The 23,665-nt window shown below is 38.8% G+C and overlaps 1 protein-coding gene across 3 annotated transcripts in view; it reads right to left on the reverse strand.

The window, feature by feature from the left end:
* Nucleotides 1-534: 534 nt before the first annotated feature.
* The window catches only part of akap7 (A-kinase anchoring protein 7), a 124,925-nt gene continuing 101,794 nt past the window's right edge, over nt 535-23,665 (reverse strand). The window contains exons 8-9 of one of the 3 annotated variants that reach the window (XM_062978647.1): nt 23,506-23,556; nt 535-1,621 (exon numbers count right to left, since the gene is read on the reverse strand). In XM_062978647.1, coding sequence (XP_062834717.1) covers nt 1,416-1,621; nt 23,506-23,556 — 257 coding nt within the window. In that variant the 3' untranslated portion in view covers nt 535-1,415. The remainder of the gene's footprint in view (nt 1,622-23,505; nt 23,557-23,665) is intronic. The other 2 variants (XM_062978652.1, XM_062978658.1) reach the window with 2 other exon arrangements.

The raw sequence follows: 23,665 nt of genomic DNA on the forward strand, positions 1-23,665 counted from the left end.
CTTCTATTCTATGTGGATCCTATCTCTGCCCCTACAAAATGGGTTCCTTTCCTGTATTCCAAATACTAGATGCTTTTGTCAAGCCCTCTCCTTTGACTTCCTGTATTATTAATTCAAAGGAAGGAACAACCCAGTTTGCAGATATTCCATATAGATTTTCAGACAGAAGTATGCTGGCATAAATTGTTAGAATGAAGATACAGTGTAACCAAAGGAACACAGAGCTTAAATAGTTAATCTTTCCCATGGGATCATCATAAATTTAGAGTCAAACTGGGGGGGGGGGGCGCGAGGGCTTTCCCACCCCTTAGCATGCAATTCAATATAGCGTGTCATCAATTTTGCCTGTTACTTTCAAATATTTTGATAACCAAACTCCTTCCTCCCGCCCAAAGAAAACAGAAATTTGGCAAATAAATGTGCTTTGTTTTTTAAAAAATGATATTGATGGAATGATAATTAACAAACCCAAGGTACAGGCGAAAAACACTCTCTCAGTTGCTGCCACTGACAAGTCCTTTTCCAAGCAGTTCCTTGAACATTTTCGCCCGAATTTCTGGACTTGCTAAAATCACCTTTATTTTATTCAGTTTGGACAAAAGCGTCGACAGTTCTCTGTGCAAAGCTTCTTTGATTACATCAGCTTCATGGCTCTTCCCTAGAGGAAAAAACACAGTACAGTACAAAACATTTTTGCATATAACTGATTGTTCCCAAGAATGTTAAGGGACTCCATGATCAAAAGAGATGTCATGTCAACTTTTGAAAAACAAGAGTTTTCTCCTTATATGATTTTTCAAATATAAAAAGTAATGTTTAGCCAAAAAAATATCATTTGTGTGTCTGCAAATGTTACTTAAAAATGAAGAATAGTGATATAATATTCTTGAACAATTCCCATTGACTAACATATTTAGGACAGTAATAGTGCTTAATATATTAGTTTGTAGTGACACTTCAAAAAACTATTCTTTTCTTCTTTAGTGCAAAAAAAGTCTTCTTTTGAAATTCGCATCAAGTAAAGAGCTGTTTAGTTCTTCAAAACAGAATGAATGGTATTGTTCTCAGATTTGGCTAAACCATCCTCCTTGGTCACTTGATTTGCATCCACAGGGTACACAAAGACCACAATGAGGATTTTTTTTATAGTTGAGAACATAATGAAGTTGGCATTTTATTAGATTTCTCTCAGTCCTTCCTGTCCCTGTTTCTCTGTCTGGCTTTCCTTCTCAGCTTTCAGTAGTATATTCTCAGCAGCACAGACACATGGATCATGAAGTTCTGTCATTGGCACTGCCCAGTTCAAAAGAGATGCCTGCTAACAAGCAATGACAGTCGCATCTCCAGTTAGCTTAGCAGAGCTGACCCAGGGAAGAGTTGTGGACATTGGTGGTCGAACCATCCCTCCTTTGCCTTCATTTTCTACTGCCATTCCCATTTTCCATGTTATTGCCAAGGGTTGGCTCCTCAGTCTTCACTGGGGCTCCAAAATCAAGCTGTCTGTTTTTGTTTTGCGTTTCTTCTAGATATTGTTGCACAGCCTTGAGGACTGCATTCTCCACCAGTCTTTTGCTGAGGCTCAGCAATTCTGCATCATCTGGCTCTGCCCCTTTTTTCTCACCTATATACCATAACAGACAAAAATCAGTCAACTGAGGAGGAGAGAAAGAGGGAGATGGCATGCAATATGAACCTATCGGGAATAGCATCTCATCCCTCCACCCAGCATCTGAAAGCACAGGCTGACTTGAAACCTGCATTTCAGTGTCCCTGTGTACTTTAGCTCTAGTAATGTTGCTAAAAGGAAGCAGCATGAAGCTGCTGGAAAATGATCATCAGCTTTTTCGATACAACTTGAACTTCTTTCCTTTGTTTTGTTTTTGGGAGCCCCTCAAGTCATTTCTGACTTATGGTCATCCTAAGCTAAACCTGTGATGGGGTCTTCTTGGCAAACTTTGTACAGAGGGAAGTCTCCTTAGTCTTTCTTTGAGGTAAAAGAGTTTGATTTGTCCAAGCTCACCCAGTGGATCTTCATTACTGAGTGGAGATTTAAAACCTGTAGTATAGTGTTTTGGATGCTGGAATAGGACTCTGAAGATCAAGGTTTTATTATTCTTAAGCAGCAGCAAAATTTTTTACTAACCCTTGCAACTGTTCAAATACCATATTTCACTGCATAATAGTCACACTCCTCCCCCGTTTTCACTTTAAATGTGGTGGAAACTATTACACAGTGAAAAAGGTCCTTTGGGGACACAACTGTATGGGTGAGTGAAGCCTCGCCCATCAAGTTGCACCCTTGATTAACTCACCCAGGCACGGGCGCGACTATTGTGGTAAACTGTAATCACATGTTAAAATCCAGCAAATATTCATTCTCCATTTACTCAGTCATTCATTACACATTTATGAAGTGCTTCAGAAACAGCAGTCAATGTGGCAAACAATGACATTCAGTTAAATAGAAATACAATTACAGGAAGTCCCCGAGTTATGAACAAGATAGGTTCTGTAGGTTTGTTCTTAAAGTGAATTTGTATATAAGTTGGAACAGGTACATTTTAAGTGTAACCCCAGGTGTGTGTGTGTGTGTGTGTGTGTGTGCGTGCATGCTTTGGATAGCATAGGGAAGGGTTAACATTCTCATGGTGTTTGTTTTGCAATCTTTGCCCCTGTTCAGAAGATTTCACCTCACTTTCTGACTCTGTCATAATTAGATTTTGAAACATTTGAACTGTTGTGAAAACAAGGACTGGTGATAAAGCTTCAGTGGAGATCCCTTTTCCCCCCAACAAGTCTTCCAGGAGTGAATTTCCCTTCCTAGGAGTAGATTTCTCTCACTTCCTGGTGTCTCACCCCATTCTTAACTATGAGTCATTTGTAAGTCAGAAGTTTGTAACATGGGGACGGCCTGGATAACATAAAAACAATTTGTTTAAAACCATCAAATAGCAAGCCAGCTTAATTGTTAAAGTAACCTTTGTTTCATATAACACATAAACATCATTTTTAAGTTATTTAATTCCTAAAGCACTGAAAAACGTATTGGATATAATGAGTCACATTTTGCTATAAAATAAACAATAGCATCTTTGTAGGACTGGAGCATTCCTACAAAAGAGCATTCTCCGTTGAGTGGAGAATGTTCTTTTGCTGAAAAGGTAAACTGTTTTGTTTTTATTCTATTACAAATATCAGTTAAATATATTTGTGTAGTTGACATCTGTGGTCCTCCAGATAGTTTTGGACCACAATTCCCATATCAGGACTGGTACGTGTTGGGGCTAATAGTTGTTGCAGTCCCATAACATCTGGAAGACTGGATTCCAGCTCCCTGCCTTCCTCACGGTTAGTTGTGCTGGCTAGAGCTGATGGGGCCTGCAGTAAAATAACATTTTGGGGATGGGGAACATAATTATCTTTCCTGAATCAAAAGAATACTGCCTGCCTCTATAATTCTGGAGCATCAGCCAGTGGGAGGGGTGTGCAAGATAATACTGGAAGAAGATATGAAACTAGAGACTGAACAAACTTTGCTAACATGATCAAATTCTGTTCAACAAGGTGCATGACGCTTTACCAACTAAGAAGAGTACATTGGGGCCGGGCTGTGGCGCAGCTGTTGAGCAGCTGCCTTAAATCACTCTGACCATGAGGTCATGAGTTCGAGGCCAGCCCGTGGCGGGGTGAGCACCCGTCAATTAAAAATAAAAAATAGCCCCTGCTCGTTGCTGACCTAGCAACCCGAAAGGTAGTTGCATCTATCAAGTAGGAGATAAGGTACCACTTATAAAAAGTGGGGAGGCAAGATTAACTAATTTACGACCTGGTATGAGGAAGTGCCGTCAGTGTGGATGATGAAGCAGCTGCTCCCCCCTGTGGCCAGAATCGAACATCCCCTCAGAAGAAGGTTAACTTGCCTCTGCGTGTCTCTCTCTGTCTCTGTTTGATGTGTTTATGGGCATTGAATGTTTGCCTTATGTGTGTTATAATGTGATCCGCCTGAGTCCCCTTCGGGGTGAGAAGGGCGGAATATAAATACTGTAAATAAATAAATAATAATAAATAAATTAGCAGTAATGTGTGAGATGGGAGGCTGCCTAGGCAAAGGTGGGGTAGCAGCCCAGACAGGAAGGCACGTAATCCTTCCTAGCAGAAAAACAGCACCAAAAACACAAGCAAACAACAGAAGTAATACATATCTAGCATTATACCACACCTTTTGGAATGCAAAGGGGGTGGCACTGGCAGCTAGGGGCAGCTGCCCTCCTAAGATGAAGCTGGTGCTTTCCTCCCCTCACTGCAGAATGATCTTTAGCTTATCCCTGGGTCATATAAAAATCCCTAAGTGTGGCTTCAAAACATTTCATCAACTGGTATATGAGAATTGACTTATACATAAGTATATATGACGCATAATCCTGTCTGCACTGTGGCAGGAGTGTGGGAATGCCAGTGGATTTAGCCACACATGCTAACCAGAGCTGCCACATGATTCACTGAAACCACCACATGGAATACTATATACAAAAAAATTATTAATTGTAAACAGATGTTGGGAAGTAGGGCTTTTCCATGCATCTGTTTGTTTTGAAAGAATATTTTAACTGTTAGAAATATAAGTACAGCCCAGAATGGTTTACAATGGTTGTTAGGGTGTTTTTGACACTGAAAAAAAACATTTGGCACTCAAACAAGGCATCTTCTAAAGAGGCAGGCCTAAATATCTAGGGGTTCAGCTTAACAGAGTTCCATCATTCCACTTTGTTGCTGTTGTTAAGGAGAAAGTTTGAATTCATCAAGGGGGGCCTTCTTTCCTCAGATATACATTTGGAGTGATGCATAAGATTTTTTCTTTCTTTCCAGGATACGGTAATTGTTCTGGCTCATTTGTCTGCTCCATTTTGTTCATTTTGCTTTACGCAAGGTGTGTGATGGTTGCAGGAAAATAATTATTAAAGAGCCATCTATCCTCTAGATTACCCCACTTCCATATGTCCCTGCCCACAGTGGAGTACCCCTCTGTCCCTCTCACTCCAGGTTTTATCTTTGTGTTTACGCGGCCTGCCCTTGTTTTATTGTTTTTTTGATTATTATCATTTATTGTATTTTTAATGGTGCTATGATATGTTGTTTTTATATTTTATTATATTGTATTGTTCCAGGCATGGCCCCATGTTAGCCGCCCCAAGTCCCCGTTGGGGAGATGGTGGCGGGGTATAAATAAAGTTTTATTATTATTATTATTATTATTATTATTATTATTATTATTATTTCAGAGAGACATGAGGTTCTAAAACTTTGTTTAGGATCCAAATAAAGCATGGTATGCCAAGGAAAACGTTTGCAATAATGTCATCATTCCCTGGACTGTGAACTCTGCTCTGCTCTGCTCTGCCTACCTCCTGAAAGAGTGAAATTGTCACTTTGAAGAGCCAATTTGCAATCTTGATCACTGTTTGCATAGTACCAAGGAAACTGAGAAACTTTCAACCTTAGGTACCAAAATAAATCATTTTCAACACGACCTTTGTTTTATACACACAGACACACACACTAAATACAGCAGAAAAGGGAACAATTAGGCAGGCACAATGCTAGTACATCAAGGTCAGACAAAAGGAAGTGCTTTTTCACACAGCCCTTAATTAAACAAGGCTGTCAGTGGCTATTAGTTATAATGGCTAGCTATATATTACCTCCAGTATCAGAAACAATATGTCTCTGTATGCCAGTTGCTTGGGAAATCAACAGGAAGGTGCTACTGTATTTATGCTCTCCTTGCTGTTTTCCCATAGACATCTGGCTGGGCAGGGTGGGAGCAGAGTGTTGAATCTAATAGGCCTTAGTTTTGTTTTGGAAGGGTTCTTCCTTTGTTTTTAACTTAGATACTGGTACATTCATCAGTTCTTGAGTTGAGAGGCATTGCTTGCAGTTCCATCTTCATCTCAGGTAGCAAAATATCTGGATCAAAGTTTCTTTGTGTTCCTGTATGCAAAGCCATATGATCTGTTTTTATCCTCTTATGGAAAGCCATCAACCTGAGCTCAAAAACCCAACGTGGACCAGATATCATTCGTGTAAGTCCATGGCTTAACATGAAGCAAAACAGTTTAGCCCCACATTAGGGAAAGTCGGGAGTTTCCACAGTTTTGATGATTCTGAAGCATTCACATTTTGGGCAGAGTGGGTGGCACAACTGGCTCCAATGTGAACTTACCTGTTTTGCACATAGATCATTGCCACTATTTACTTTTCCTTGTGCTCATCAGGAGAGCTCCTGGCTATTGTAAATACACCTGCATGACCAGGGAGGAAGGGAAAACATCCCCTCCTTCTCTATGGGTGCCTTTGCTGATGTCAGCAAACACACCCAGTGATGGCTAGGCTAGGTTTCTCCTAGAGCCCTGCAGCCATCTGGCAGCATCAACAGAAACAGTAAGGTGACAGTGCAGTGGGGCTGATTTGGTTTTGGCTCTTGGGAGATTGGCACACTGTGTGTGGCTACCTTCAGGACCGGCCCATGGGTATTGTTATTTCATATTGGCCACAGATGAAGCAAGCAGTGTAGATAAGCTTCCTGACTATCACAGAATGATATGCATGGCAGGTGCACAATATAATGGATTTGGAGACTTGGAAATTTAGCTTGCTTTCTCTCAACATTTTGATCTAGGATGCTGCTGCTCAAACACTTCTGTGATGACTCATCTTGAAGCACTAAGCTCTCTTATGCTATTCTGTGAAATATGCATCTCTTAAAAGTCAATTGTTTTCTATAATTCTCTCCTCCGTTTTTTTCCTCAGGAGTATGTCTGTGCTAGCCAATTTTCACGCTATTTGTAAATATCATACAGTGGGAGTAGCTTGGGTACTCTAACACAGTATCCTGTCACTTCCACCTTTTGTTGCAGTGAAATTAGTACATCATAATCATATCATATGTTCTCCTAATATTAGGATTTTTTGCACCCACTCCAATTTCATTCAGTCAAGACATTGCTCTGCTATACTTTACCAGTTTAATTACAACTTCATTAAAATAGTTGTCTACATATAAGCACAACTGATTTAACAAACAGTGGGGCAAGAAGCTCCTTCTTGCAAAGCTTTTATTCTTGCTCAACCTCCCTTTTCCTCACTGTCCTCTGTTTTTTTTTTAAAACAGCATTAGTAGTGTGTCTGCAATAAATAATGCAATAAACCTTGAGCTGGAAAACAGTGGGATTCTGCTGTAGCTGAATGAACCTGCCTACAACAAGCAAAGTGAACAGCAGTTGCTCCAGAGTCTCTAAATAAGCATTCATGGTCAGCAAATAAGGGTAAAAAAACAGATAAGCCTGCCTTACTAGTTAGTGCAAGTGAGAGAGATCTATAACTCTGGCTAACAAAATGGAAACAATAAGAAAAATGGATGCTGGTGAAATTTAAAATCAGAGATCACAGGGTTAAAAGAGAACTTAGGGGCATGTAGTCCATTTTTCTCTGACACCAAAGTTTGGCAAAATTGAGGCCACTTCTACACTGCTCTGTATCCCAGGATCTGACCCCAGATTATCTGCTTTAAACTGAATTATATGAGTCTCCGCTGCCAGATAACCTGGGATAAACAGATAATCTGGGATCAGATCCTGGGGTATAGGGGCAGTGTAGAAGGGGCCTAAGGGCTCATCCACATTGGCGGAGCAAAGTCCAGATGTTCCAGCTGGGCCAAAACTACCTCAGCCCTACTGAGCCATCACCAATACCATGTCGCCATCACCACTGCCAGGTGGCTGTAGAGCTCTATGAAAACTCCTGGCCATTGCAGGCACATCATACTGATATCAGCAGAAGTGTCCATGCAACCAGGGAGAAGGAGGGGAGTAATCTTCCCCCAGCCATATGAACCTCAAGCAGTAAGTTTACTCTAATTTTATGAAGATTGTCCAACATTATATGACATTCTTAAGACACCAATAAGTGAGCAATGACAGGGTGATGTTCTGGTTCCAAATGGTAGAGATGCTCTGGAATGAAACCAGACAACCCCCTAAAACCTTGATGCAGAGAAGGGGAAAACCTGCTGGAACAAGGCTGTTGTTATTGTTTTGGTGCCATGTGTAGTTCAGGCAATGAGAAAAAGATTTCTGTACAGATAGCCCTGATTATACCCAATAAAATGTTACAAAATTTCTTCTTTGTTAGAGGTTTGTTAGAGCTCATGCTTTGCATCAATATGGCTTAAATCTACATCCAGACATAACAAAATTCCAAATACAAGTGAAACATGATAAAGTAGGATGACATTTGTGATTGCTGTCTATCTTATTAAGTAAAACAAACAGCCTCACTGACAAAAGAGAGCTATTTACATTTGCAAACACATCCTGAATAAGTGGTAATCTATACCAAGCAAATTGGCATGGCATTTGGACTCCACATAGTTCTCTGCATCACCAGATGATAAGATTGCCCTGAAACCTAAATAATTAGAACAAACCTCTTTTGAGAATGGCTGGTCAGAATGAGATCTTTTCTTTTAAGAGCTGAGAACAGCATCTTTTATGAGAGAGACTGCCCTATTTTACAGAAGAGTTGTGCTAAAACAAAGAAGAACTGCATGGTACTAAAATAAATAAAACAATAAATAAGATCTATGATAGCAAAAACTAGGTTACTCTTCATTTCTGCAACTTATTTTAACTTTCTTAAGATTCCTCACTTTAACACAACTGGACTCAACTGCATGGAAAGCATAAATGTGACCTTGAAAAGGAGAGTAACTGGTCGGGGTGTGATGTGGTTAAGCCATAATGCGTAAGAAAGAGAAAGCAAGAGAGACAGAGAGTGATGGGAGATAAAAACACAGTTTGGAAAGTTGCTTTAAAATTAATTAGCTACAATTATAGTTTCAATGCCCCAAAACTAGTTATATCCAAACTCAATTTAAAAACTTATTTAAACTTTCTGTATTTCTCAAAATTAAAGAAATTAATGCTTTTAGTTATTTTTCTGAAAGTCTGAATGTAATGAGCTATTGATCTGTTTTACCAAATGCTCTCTCCATCCATCTACTTTGTCGCCTCAACATTTACAATATAGCACAAGGCAGCATGAAGCACACTGAAAGACACCACCTGAAGCACATGATAGGTCTCCTTTGCTGTTTAATTATGTCATGTGTATCACTTCAAATGCAACGAAATATTACACCAAGCAAACAAACAATTATCAGTTGTTGTTGTTGTTGTTGTTGTTGTTGTTTTTTAAAAAACAACACTTTATATGAGAAAACATTAGTCTTGAAAGCTAGGACGAGATTTTTGTACATTTTAGGTTGGTCTGATAGAGATATTGCCACAATGTGGATACTTAAATTGTCATGTACTTACATTTTTCTTATTGAAAATTATTTATTGAAATTATAAGCATCTACCTCTGGTATCTGTGCATTTCCACATAGACAAATGCTGACTACAAGAAAACACCACTATTCCTTGAGTGTGGTTCACAGCCACAAATCCCTCCATACATTGCATTATGGATATTTTGTTAGAAAAGCTAAACCAAAGCATAATCTCCAAAGTACAGTCTTTTAAAGATAAAGTCCTTAAAATTACCATTTGGCTTAACACAACATAACATGAAGATAAATGCTGCTTTGCAGACACTATAAGAAGGGGAATGAAAATGTGAGTTATTTTAAACCCATGTAATTAGCTATGCAAGCTTTTGTAATATAAATCCTGACTTCTCATTCTGAGGACTCAAAATTCCCAGGAAATATCTGGTGTCTATTTGCATTCAGATGGGCCCAAAAATGTTGCTCTTCCTGAAAATCTCGGCTACAATGAAATCTGTGGGTGCATATACTACAGCCAATAGCCAGAAGAATACAGTGTGAAAATAAAAATAACATAGTTTACTTAACCAGTCCTTTAACGAAAATATCATGGCCCAAATCCAGTTTGTCTGTGCATCTGACCACCAGCCTGTTGATGTCTACTGGCGTCAATTTGCGCTTTTACCTGGAATACATTTGGTGACTCTAGACAAGTTCTTTGCCCATTTCATCCACTAGCTTGTTTCTCATAATAGTCAGCTGGACCTGAGAGGTTTATAAGCAGGTTAGGAGGACAATAGGATTTTCCTTGTATTTGCCCAATACTCCACTTTCTTTGTTTTTAAAAGAAACTCAGTCAAGAAGAATAAAGCAGTAGCAAGACAGTTGTGCACTTGTCTCCAAGTATTCACACATCCCAAAGGGAGTAATTTTGCACAAAACGTCATGTGGCTTTTACACTGAAAATTTCCAGTACAAAAACCATATGGATTTCTGCTCAAAATTCCTGGGTCTACTTTGGAATATATTAATAATATTGTTCAAAATTACTCATACCACATTACTCATTACCACAGCAGAAAGAACAGTCTCCAGAGATTGTTTGTTCTTGTACACAAGAATGTGTACTGTGGCATACTTGGAATCGCTCAGTAAATGCATATGACTGCTAGCCATCTCCACTATGAGAAGACACTATCTATCACAGCCTTAGGGATAAACATTTCAAGTAAATAGAATCATTATTATAATAATGTTTTGTACTGGGTTAAATCTAGCAGTAGAATTAAGAAGGTTTGGAGTCATGGTCACATGTTTCCACCACTACTCATTTTGCTCTTCTAACTCCCACATTGAGTTAATCATCTTCCAGCCTATTCCCTGTATAGGTCTCAAAATGCTTAGTATGAGTAAATTTCAATGAAACTATAAGGGGCAAAACATGCAACTGCATTTCATCCAATAATCACAAATAGCTTTTTCATCCATAATGCTGCTGTGAATTTCTTTCTCTGAAAAGGAAATGCCAGTTTTACCATGTTTAAATTCAATTTTGAGAACATGGAAAATACTTATAGGCATTTATGTTTTATAAAAGAAAATCTGGCAGTCTGATTTCTGGTCTTGTTTAATCACAATGATTTTTTTGGATCGAATTTAAAGAGATAAAAATAAAGATTAAAAGGAAAAAAGCCACAATAATTTGAGAATGAAATAGAACCAACATTCAAACATTTATTTTCCCCGTTAGGGACATGTAACTTAATTCTTAAGTCCTGGTATACCATGGGAAAAAGGCAGCTATTCCCAATTTTGCATTTAATTAAGCATGAACTCCAGCTGCAGGTTCTCTATGACTCAGAGATTTGGGGCTTTATCACTGCTGCAGACATGGATGGCTTCCAGGATAGAATTTTAAAACTATACTGGGAATTCCAAGGTATACCCTGATACAGTATGTATAGCTGGAAATGGAATCACAGCCCTAACTAGTGAAGATCAATCTGTTCATCCTTAATTTTTGGCTAAGACTGAAAAAGCCAGTCCTCCCCATTTGATGGGCAAGAGACACAAGCCCATGAAAAGGGGGGGGAGTAAAGAAACTAACTGCACAAGAGAACATCTCTCTAGTAATTTCTAGGTCTTCCAGCATTACTCTATGGTTGACCTGTACTGGAAGATAAATATAGGATCACATTAGAGAAGAATTCTCTATAGAAATCTCTAGGTCTTCTGGGCATGACCAGAGGAAGTTGACCATAGCGTCACACTGGAGAAGATTCTGAGAGAGAAGATTTTAATCAAATCCATGAATAATCAAATCTGTAAAAGTCAAAACCTGAAATATGGAGAGACAATTGTGGTTGAGAATTTATCTCTATCACAGGCACACTTCTACACAGTACTCTATCATAATTGATACTACAAAATAATAAAAGTTTGGTATCAGTAGGATGTGATTTTTCCAAGTGGAACACTGCCTGGGTCTGGAAAATGTGTTAGTGATCCAGTCTGAAGATCAGCCAAAAGCAGGCAGATTCTTTCTGGTAGATTTGGACTTTTCCATGGCTTTTGACACTGTGGACTAACCAGTCTTACTGAATGGCTTATAGTAGCAAATAAACATTCAAGGATGTTTACCAATTTTAGATCTGTCTGAATATCTCAACAGGTTCCACAAACAGGATTTGGATCTTTTCCATTCAACATTTGAGAACAGCCCCAGGGCATATAGTACACATATATTTTGTGACTGGTGGGTTCTGCCTATCACCCTGATTCCTGAGTACCTGCAGTAAAGCCTCTTTTTACTGCCACGATCCTTGTCTGTTTGCTGAGGAGATATCATTCAAGATAATTTTGTTTAGAGTATTTGTTTCATTTATTCATGGCAGTCAAGTTCAGGATATGTTCTTCTCAGCGCTAAATATTTGCTGAACTACCCAAACATGCCAGAGCAGTCTGGAGGCATTTTGAAATATCTGTAAGGTTGTGCCTGAAATAATATGCTGTTTCTTTTTACCTGACTCCCATTCACTGGCTATTTATAGAGAAAACATAAGATTATATATCAAACTGAATTGCCCTCTGTTTAATCCATTGTGGAATGAGTCTACTGCTTTGGAAGGGGAATGTAGCCACAGAAAGTCAGGGATCCAAATTTCTAATGCAAAAGGTTGCTGCACTGGAAACTCATACTGAGTACCCATGGAGTACATTCTGTAACCTGCTAATTAGATCCTGCACCAGGACAAACCCTTTTCTCAAAATAGATGGTCAGCTCTGTTAGAATTGTCATTAACTAGCAACTGCTTGGAAAATGTTCCCAGAAAGAAAAGCATTTGGGGTTAAATATGCTATAATTTCCAGTTCAATGTGAGAAATGTAGGTCATTATTCTTAGCAGATCAAATAAGCACTACACACATCGGTGAAAAGACAAAGAAACTGATATACTGATTTTCCTCTAAAAATCTGTGATGATCCAAGTTCATTGCTTCTCTGGGTAGGTCATTATTTTGCGGTCCAGTTGCCATTCACTGGGACCCCTTTTAGATTATAAAATATTAATGTTTTCATGCACTCACAACATTTGTGCTAGATGGAATCAAATGTTAGTGGCATTTTATCCTTTCCCTGCTTAATGGTAGATGAAAATGCAACTCTTTAGTGCTTTTGCTTTTCTTTTTAAAGAAAGTAAAGTTGTGCAGACCAATGTTTTTGAGAAGAAGTATATAGCATATAAGAACCTTTTAAAGAGGAAAAAAATTGCAGAGCTCCCACGCATGTTTAACAGGGCAGTGTTCAGTTTCTAAAACAAAAGTGGAGGGGAATTATGTGCCATCCAGATGTTTTGCAATGTACAAATCCTAGCGATCTTGTCCAGCATTGCAAATGATGAAAAAGGCTAGAAATTCAGATATTATACTGCAATTCCAACCTTCTCTAAAATCCCGATGGATCAGACCAAAGGCCTGTCTAGTGCAGGATTCTGCTCACATAATGTTCGACCAGTTGCCTAAGGGGCATTCACAAGCAGAACATGAGTTCTGCACCCTCCAAGTTGTGTTCTCCAGCAAATACTACACAGAGGCTAATTATCTTTGATATTCTGGTTGCAGATAGTCATTTTAACTAATAATATTTATAGTATTTCTTTCCAGAAATGTTTCTTGTCCCTTTTAATATCTGACCAAGATAGTTGTTAGTGTAACTGTTATATGCTTTCATTTATGTTATGTGTTATTCATGTTACAACAGCTGTGAAAGCAAATGAAGGCTGCAATAGATTGAGAAGTCACAGACTTTGTGTTAACCATGCCACTGGTTGGGACCCTCATTCTGTGAAGACTGTGTGTTGATCAGCTGGGCACCGACCTTCAGACATTTAAAAAAAAACTCAGGCACAGGTGTCCTCCAAGAAAAACAAAACAAAACAAAAACCAACAAAAGTCCCATGGCGATCAGCGAGTGGCGACGGGGTGAGTACTGTGAAATCTGGAAGCCCCTAGTCAGACTGGCACATGGGCGGTGGATATGGGTTCAGTCACTCTACCTCAAGGTCATAGGCAGTTGAGCAGTCTGGCAGCTGTATCCACAACTGAGCAGCCCTTTTTAGGATCCACTCTGCTCACCCCATACGGGGAGGGGGAAAAAAAAGGTGCCCTAAACATAGTCTGACTCTCTTATCTCTGACTGGACTGCTGAGTCCAGAGGGGTCACCACCATGCAGCCAAAAAAGAAGAATGAACTTTGGAACTTGCAACGTATGGACACTGTTGGACACCACAGACAGTGAACACCCTGAACACAGGACTGCTATTAATGCAAAGGAGCTGGGATGCTTTAACATCGACATAGCAGCATTTCAGGAGACCAGGAGAGGAACAGCTGAAGGAAGAAAAAGGAGGCTACACCTTCTTCTGGAAGGAAATGCCTGAAGAAGAACAAGAATACATGGAGTCAGGTTGGCTATCAGAAATGACCTGGTGAAGCACCTGTTTGAAGCACCAATTGGCATTAACAAACGACTCTCAACCCTCCAAATTAGCCTTGCCAAAAACCAACAGGCAACCATCATAAGTGTCTATGCATCAAAACTAGATGCTGATGAAGACATCAAAAAAATTACTGACCCAGGTCATAACAACATCTGTTATAGAACTCCAATATGCTGATGATAACGTAGTGTGTGCTCATTCAGAAGATCTACAAGCCACTCTAAATACCTGTGCAGAAGTATACGAGAAGCTCAGCTTCTCATTGAACATCGAGAAAATCAAAGTGCTCTTTCACCAGTCACTGGCCAATCCCTCTGCAATGCCAGAAGAACAGCTTATTAGTGTAACATTGGAAAATGTTGATAATTCTCATTACCTTGGCAGCCACCTCTCCACAAAAATTAACATCGACACTAAAATACAACATCACCTGAGCTCTGCAAGAGCAGCATTTTCCCTGAATGAAGCAGAGAGTGTTTGATGATCAGGACATCCGTAAGGATACCAAAGTGCTTGTTTATAAAGCTATTGTCCTCCAAAACCTGTTATATGCCTGTGAAACGTGGACCATATACAGACATCACACTCAACTCCTGGAACAATTCCATCAGTGTTACCTCTGAAAAATCCTGCAAAATCTCTTGGGAAGATAAGAAGACAAATGTCAGCATGCTGGAAGAAGCAAAGACCACCAGCACTGAAGCAATGCTCCACCACCATCAACTCTGCTGGACTGGTCACGTTGTCCGAATGCCCAATCACCATCTCCCAAAGCAGTTACTATGCTCCCAACTCAAGAACGGAAAATGGAATGTTGGTGGACAGGAAAAGAGAGTTAAAGATGGGCTTAAAGCTAACCTTAAAAACGGTGGCATAGACACTGAGAACTGGGAAGCCTTGGCCCTTGAGCACTCCAACTGGAGATCAGCTGTGCCCAGCAGTGATGTAGAATTTGAAGAGGCTTGAATGGAGGGCGAAAGGGAGAAACATGCCAAGAGGAAGGCATGTCAAGCCAACCCTGACCAGGACCGCCTTCCACCTGGAAACTGATGTCCTCACTGGAAGAATAGGGCTCTACAGCCACACACATATCCACCGCTGAGACACAACACTTAAGAGGGCCATCATACTTGGACAATGAGGGATCGCCTAAGTAAAGTAAAAGCTTTCATTTATGGTGACCCTAAAGCAAACCTTTCATGGTTTTTTTTAACTTGTTCAGAAGGGAGGATTGCCTTTTACACATCTTCTGAGGGTGAGAGAGTGTAACTTGTCCAAAGTCACTAGTGGCTGAGCTGGATTTGAACTCTGGTCTCCAGAGTCATAGTCAAATGTTTGTTAATTTAAGATCTCATACAGAAATACTTCCTTTTATCTATACTGAATGTCTCAACACTGAAATTCAGAAAATGATTTGGATTTCTAGCATTAAGAGAAAGAGCAGAACAAAAAATGTCTTCCAATTCACTTTCCTTCTCTTTTCTTCATATTATTCATAGGTTTATATTCTTCTCTCAGGATCACCTTTACTAATCAACCCCAAATGTTGCAAAACATTTTACCTTTAGTTGCTCCTGGTCCTTGATTTTTTTGATCAGCCTATTCCACATCTTTTCCAGCTCTACACCCCCTTGATGCATTGTCACCTTGTCTTCCAATACCTTGGAAGGTCCTGCTCTACAGTATATCATTTAAGAGCATTGACCAAAATTGTACACAATAATCTACGCATAACTATATTATAGATTTGTGATATTAGCAAGGTTTGTTTTGCAGTACCTTCTGCAATGATGCACAACCAGGAAATAAACATTTTCAGTTGTTGCATTCTGAGTAAGCCTTTCCATTAATTAATCAAGCATAATCCGAAGAACCAGATCAGATCACCAGATAGGTAAATGTGAGTTTTCTTTTGCCCTTGTGAGCCCCACTTTAAAATTTCTCTCAGGCGTGGAAAAACGTGTTACCTAAGTGGTCATTCAGGGAGGGCTTCTTGTATTCTACTGAAAGGTCAGAAAAGCAATTCAATGTTTTTCAGATTCTGCTTTGCATGGATAGATTGATGATAACTGCTTTGATTTTCTGTATTGATTAGGACCATGTACAAATTCAGATCTATAACTGAATAATAATAATGATAATAATAATAATAATAACAACAACAACAACAACAACAACAGCTTTATTTTTATACTCCACCACCGTCCCCGAAGGGATTTGGGGTGGCTTACATATAGGACAGAAGGTCCAACAGACATAAAAGCAAATAGCAAACAATCCATTAAAACAAAAATATCACTAAAATAAAATAAGAACATAATAAAATACAACAATCTGTAGGAACACAATAAACATACGAGAAAAAACAGCAGCACTGGAGCTCCATCAGACCATGTTCCAGAACCAATGACCATGACTACAAGAATGGGCGTGACCAGGCTATAAAAGGGTCAGGCCTAGGGTAGTGCAAAACATCGTATGACAGAGCCGGGGAAATGGATGAGGTGCAGAGAACAGTGTGCTATCTGGCAACTTAGGAACTGGGCATTTATAACTAGGTACTAATCATTCTCAAATGAAAAGAGTTGTGATATCTCATAAATTGGGAGAGTGGAAGGGTGCACATAATAAATGAGGAATATAATAATAAGAAATTAAATAGCAATACAGTAAGAATTTGATGTTTCCATCAGTAACATGCAAGCTATATCAGAATCAAATTCTGCTAATGTTGATGAGCGCTGGCACAATAATTTGAGATGGTGGCTTTCTCATTAGAAATGACAGACTCGTCACAGATTTGTTTTTAGCCTAGCATTTTACTGCACAAATCTATGTATGCCTACTGAAAGCTATACTCTTCTGAGTATATCAGGACTTATTTTCAGAACAATGTGTATAAAATTGTAGCCTTACATTTTATTTATTTACTTTGGTATGTGTACCAATATCTCCTCCCTGGTTATGAACATTTCACTGAAAGAGCCAGCTGCCTTTTCTTCAGACTGTCTCAAAATAGCATCAAGACTACCTTGTTCTGCTTCCTGAAAAATTATGTCTTACTTGCCAAGGGCAGTTACCACTTCTTACATACATGGAGATCATATACTTGTCATATACAAGTCCACTTGACTAGATGGATATATTTCTTACACCTATCATGTTGTATTCCAACCTATTTTTCCCGATTCCTATCTGGGTCTATCTTTTGTTCTCCCTCTTTGCAAATGACTTCAATGGGCAGGTACCATCGTAAATGTTGGAGGTGCAGGCCAAAGATCAAACTAATATCTAATTTTGTCAAGTTTTTTGCCTATTCCTAGAGAAGTCTGGGTATTCTTTTAGTTGTATGTTTAGTCTCTTTCTTGGATCTCAAGAACTAATTCAAGACAATAACTGACTAAATGCTCTAATCACCATTTAATTAAATTATCGCCTATCCAGCCTACAGCCATCCATCCAGCTTTAGCCTATGTATACGCATGTGCAATCTAGGAAAAAATGGTTCTAAACTCTGTAGGGGGCGCACTGGTGCTTTGTTTCTAAAGTCATTTCCGAATTTTGAAGCAAAAAGTTCAAAACTTTCCGAAACTTCCAAATCTTCGTATATACCTCATAAATGGTGGATGCGCATCAAGGAAAACATTATTGTCAATGGAGAAACTTGAGGGGCTTCTCTCTCCCTCAGTTTTTGAACTATCCTAATGAAACTTGCTACAGTGGTAGAACAAATTTACCATAAATAGAACAACAAATCTAAGAACGTTTGACTTATCCTCAGAGTTTTGGTGAATTTTCAAAGTTTTTATAAAAAACATTTTTTAATAATATCAAAAATCTGCTCCTACTTTGAAAGTGTTATTTCCTGTTTCATTGGGTTGTCTTTACTTTGAAAGTCGTTATTCTACTTCAGAAACTTTATGTGGCTGAAACTTTGTTAAATTGGTGGAGAGAAACTCAACACACCATAATGTGCTATTTTTTATAGGACGAGGTCCCTTGCGCAAAGACAACGTTTTGGCAGTGTAAACAAGTTTTGCCATGCTTTTATGACAGAACCAATTAGGAAATGACATTTATCAACCAGGAACAGAAATCATAGTACACCATCAAATCATTCCTGACAGATGGTCATCAGCCTCTGAATAAGGATGTTCCTGGTTTGAAAGTGTTATTTCCTGTTTCATTGGGTTTTCTGGGGCCGAGAATGTGTGACTTGCTCAAGATCACCCAGTGGGTTTCCATGGCTGAGTGGGGAATCAAGCCATGATTGTAATCCAACTCTCAAACCAGTACACTACACCATGCTATCTCAAAACAGCCCAGTGCTAGCCAGGAGGGAAAACTCTCTTCCGGCTTGGTTTCTATGGGGCTGTTATTAAGTCGATGCTAGCCAGGAGAGAAAACACTCAGGGCTTGGTTTCCATGGGGCTGTTGTTAAGCCCGATGCTAGCCAGGAGAGAAAACACTCTTTCCTTTCTGCCAAGACTCTACTGTATTATAATAATCGGCACTGATTGGGCAAGGAGGCAAGCCCAGGCTAGGCTGCTCCTCCCTGCAAACAAAGTTTGGTTGAATTAAAAACACTTTCGCATATATCCAAAGGTATTCCTAGGCCATTAAATAAATGGCCACCAACGCTTCAAATTGGAAGGTTAATTCTGAAATGCCAAACCACCTTGGAACCCCGTTCAGAACCCAAATAGATCCAATTTTATTCTGATTTACAACAATTCAGATTAATTCGCCCATGCCTACTATGTATGCTTAAAGCACAGATTTTTTTTTTTTAAATGCATTTCAACTTGCAAAGGGAGAGGAGGAAAACATGACCCTTTTAATGTTAACCAATTTGCCAGTTCCAGGTACAGAAGCATTTTAGCATCACAGTTCTGTTTCTATGTACAAGAGGACCATTTAAAATTATAAATTTTATTTATTTGCGGTATTTATATACTGCCCTTTTCAACCCTGATGGGGACTCAGAGTGGTTCACAGTGTTGGCAACAATTCAATGCCCTCAATAAAAACAGTATAAAACATCAAAGTTGACCCTTCCCTAATAAAACATTAAACATTATTAAACACATCACATAAAATAACATCATATATCACACAACAACATAGCCATTGTCCATAAACAGTCCTGAGTCATTGCACTTTAAATGATAGTGTGGTCTGAGAAACAAGAGCAACATTTCTTACTGTGAATCTATTGCACTGAATCAGAATGAAAGAAAGACAAGTTCTCTAGAGATATTTTGATTTTACATGTTGGCTTCCTGTCTAGCATTCTGCCTATTTCAGCACCATTGTTTAATTTCAGGGATAGCTTTTCATACCTTGTTGTGTATAGCAAGAAATAAAGAAAGGGAGGGTTCTTTCCCATAACACATTGTGGAAGACATAATTATGATGGGTTACCTTGCAGATAAAGCAAACCAAATATACCAACATCTATTAACACCAGTTAAACAGAGATTCTTAACCAAGGCTCTACAGCAGTAGTTCTCAACCTATGGGTCCCCAGGTGTTTTGGCATACAACTCCCAGAAATCCCAGCCAGTTTACAGCTGTTATGATTTCTGGGAGTTGAAGGCCAAAACATCTGGGGACTCACAGGTTGAGAACCAGTGCTCTACAGACTCCCAAGGGGTTCAGGATACATTTCAGGGAATCCATGAACTTGGATGGAAAAAAATTCATCTTTATTTCCACTAACCTCTCTAACTGAAATTTAGCATTTCCTGCAATTGTTGGTTCAATTTATTGATGTTAGGTTTAATTCACAGATGTTAGGTTTAATTTGATGTTAGGTTTTAATGCTGTTTTCATATGTGGGTTTTTTTCTGGGATTTTATGTCGGTATTTGTCTGTTTTTACGAAGGCATGCATATTTGCCATTGTATGTTGGAATCCACCCTGAATCCCTTTGGGGAGATAGAGCGGAATAGAAAAAAGTACTGCTACTACTACTACTACTACTATGTGTAGTTAGCAAATCAGGGTATTTTAGCATTACCTGTGACTTTGCCATCAATGGAAATCATAGGGATCTTGATATCACATTATAATTGTTGTAGTTATTTGCAAGGTATCTTGAAATATTGTTTACTTTTTCAATACATCAAAATGACTGTAATTATTATACCCACTGCTAGATTGAACAAGATCACAGTTAACCGGTTTAGAGATGCTCACGTGATGTAATTTGCCAAGTAGTAGTCTGACCCCTGTAATCATTTAGCCCCCAAACAGGGAAATCATGTGTTCACACACTGAGGACTCAAAAATCTATACTGCTTTCCAATATTCTCTGTCAATGATTGTTTGTTGATCAATAAAGGGAAGGAAATTGAGTCATTTTCCAAGTTTTTCAAAACTGGACAGTTCAAATGAGAATTCTAAACCCTTCATAAAGCAGTGCAGCCTTTTGCAACATGGAGAGGTATAGAAGCTATCAGTGTACATGAGGCAAGGTCAAATATACCTGGCAGTTCAAATATAGAAACATAGTTTCCCAATGATTTATTCCCAATAAGTGCATGTAGGATCACATAATAGGCACCAAACAGAGAGTATGGGGCAATTTTACCTTACAGCCCTTCTACACATCACACTCACCTATCTCATTCTCAAAGAGTCCAATTGGTTATCATAAAATTATTTTAAAAAGACATACAACACAACCCTATTGAAATCTTGAGCCAGATTTCCTTCATTTTCAACAAGGTATGCTATTTTCCAAAGCCGTCCACACACAATCTGAGAAAACATTCCCCACAGATATGGGCGTCATACCGAATTCACTCCTCAATCCATAGTCGGTAATGATTAAATCCTGAAGCGCTCGTTCCAACACAGCATTTGAAAATGATGCTGTATTCCTACCCTTTTATTTCTCTGCCTTATTGTCAAAGATATTTGGGTGCGGACCAAGTTTTTAGTTTCAGATAAATTAATAGTAACGCATTTGTTTTAGGAAATAGAACAGAGGAGAAATATTTTCCAGTGAAAACCATGTTAACTAAGAGTTAAGCCAAATTTAGGGTGCATCTACACTGTAGAATTAATGAGTTTAACACCACTTTAACTTTAATGCTATGGAATCCTGGGAGTTGTCATTTTTCAAGGTCTCTAGCTTTCTCTGACAAAGAATATTAGAGCCTCATCAAGCTATAACTCCCTGAATTCCATAGCATTGAACTGTGGCAGTTAAAGTGGTACAGGCTGTATTACTTACACAGCCTTGATCAAATTTTAAAATAGACCCATTAATTAATAGCAGTCTCATTGATTTCAATGGTTCTATGCTAAGGATGTTCGGATCCAACCCCTGGTTTCTAGAGTCATGGTGTCCACCTAAATTACATTAAGGTTATTTATCTTAATAATGGTGAATTCAGTGCATCAGTCTGGCATGGAATGGCCACAGGACTTAATTGTATTATATGGTTGACACCTTTCATTCTCTTGTAACTAAGGCAAAGAGAGAAACAGCATTTTAGCAGATGCCAGAATAAAGCAAAATGAAACCCGAATTCGATTGAACCTTTACATATTACCAAACTAGAATAGAGACTGCCGCAGGGCCATAGCCAGAAAAAATTTCTGGGAGGGGTTTTGAAAATTTCACGGGGAGGGGGTTGAACCCCTGACACACCCGCCCCCTGGGTTCAGAGCTGTCAATATCTGCTTGAGATAGTGCCTGGAGGGACTCTTGTTTTACGTCTCATAGACTTAGCATGGGGATTTGGTTAACCAGTTAAAATTCATGAGTAAACCAGGTTTTTTTTTTACCTGAAAAATTTCAGGGGGGGGGGGTTGAACCCCTAAACCCCCCCCCCCCTCGCTACAGGCCTGCTGCTCAGCCATTATTCAAAAACATTCACCAGTAATAATACAGATACCCTTCAGTTTAAAAAATAAGATGTGTTCCTGGGCATTACATCTTTAATGAAAAATTTGGTTGTACAGGAAGAAATATCAGGGAAAGAACAGTGACAGGCTCAACTTGAAAAAATAAGGAACACTTCCTGCAGGATAGCGAAGAAGAAGGGCTCAGTACGTTTCAAAAAAACATTTCATTCAATACGAACTACAAGCACATGTGATATGAAACAAGCAAATCAGGAAAGCCTTCCATAAGTAAACACAAACATTTTGAACTTTCTAGAGGTCACTGGAAAATGTCTTCCAAAATGCAACCAATGCTGATATTTATCTCTCTCACCAACTTATGCTCTTCTTTTAATTTCCATTTTGGTATCCAAACGTACAGATCTATGCTTGTCTGCTGTAGTTAGGCACGTAAAATTGCAGGAGAATTGGTAGAGTAAAATCCTTTCTATACCAGCTCAAGCTTTATTGCTTTGTTTATCATAGACATGCTACTGGAATCAGGCATTATGTTTCTCTATCCCTCCTTCAACTTCATCCCAATATTCATGTTGGCAAAACTACCAATTTAAGAGAGGGCACAGAAAAAAGAGGGGGCTGGATGGGTGCAAAAAGACTTTATCAGAGGCTTTGTTAATTGAGGTATGCCTGTATATATTGCCTCTATATGTTGAAAACTAAATCAAAACAAAAAAATGTATATGGCAGGATCTGCTTGCTAAAGTTATTCTGCAAATTATATCACACATTATTTACTATCTTCAAAGAAAACACCTCAACAGTGGCATAAAACCTTTTCTTTTCGAACAGATTTTGAATTTCTCCAACTTCCTCCACCTTGTACTTCTAGATAAGGGCCTTGGAAGCAGTAGGTAGACAGGAGATTTATTACTTTGAGGTTGCAATGTACTGAATCATACTGTGAAGGAAGAAAAACAGCCTACTGGAAAAGAGGTGAAGATACCAATTTTATATATTGCAAAATGCTTCTTTCATACAGTAATGAGGGCTGTAACTGTTCATTCTGAGAGTTTCTCCATTGCTAATCTTTCAGTTAAAGGGCCACAATTATGCCTCATATTCCTTGCAGTTCTTCCATTGGTAAATAAGACTTGTGAAAAAAAAATCACCCACCTTTTGGAAACTAACTCTTTATAAGGAAGGGATGCAGTATTGCATTTATTTCTTGTTCTTTAATTGTTATGTTTTAAATTACTCTTAATTCTATTGATAGTTAAGCCATATTTCAACTTTTGATATATTTCTACTGATATGCTTTTACCTGTATCATTCTTAATGTCTGCAAGCCGCCTTAGGAACCACCTTCCTGGCTCTGGGAAAAAGTAGAAAGTAAATCAATACATTTTAAAAGCTGGATTCATTTTAAAAGAGAGTGATGAAAGAAACTGACAGTCCAAAGGATCAAACTAATTTTTAGAAAA

Source organism: Anolis carolinensis, chromosome 1 (assembly GCF_035594765.1).
Source record: "Anolis carolinensis isolate JA03-04 chromosome 1, rAnoCar3.1.pri, whole genome shotgun sequence".
Taxonomy (NCBI): domain Eukaryota; kingdom Metazoa; phylum Chordata; class Lepidosauria; order Squamata; family Dactyloidae; genus Anolis; species Anolis carolinensis.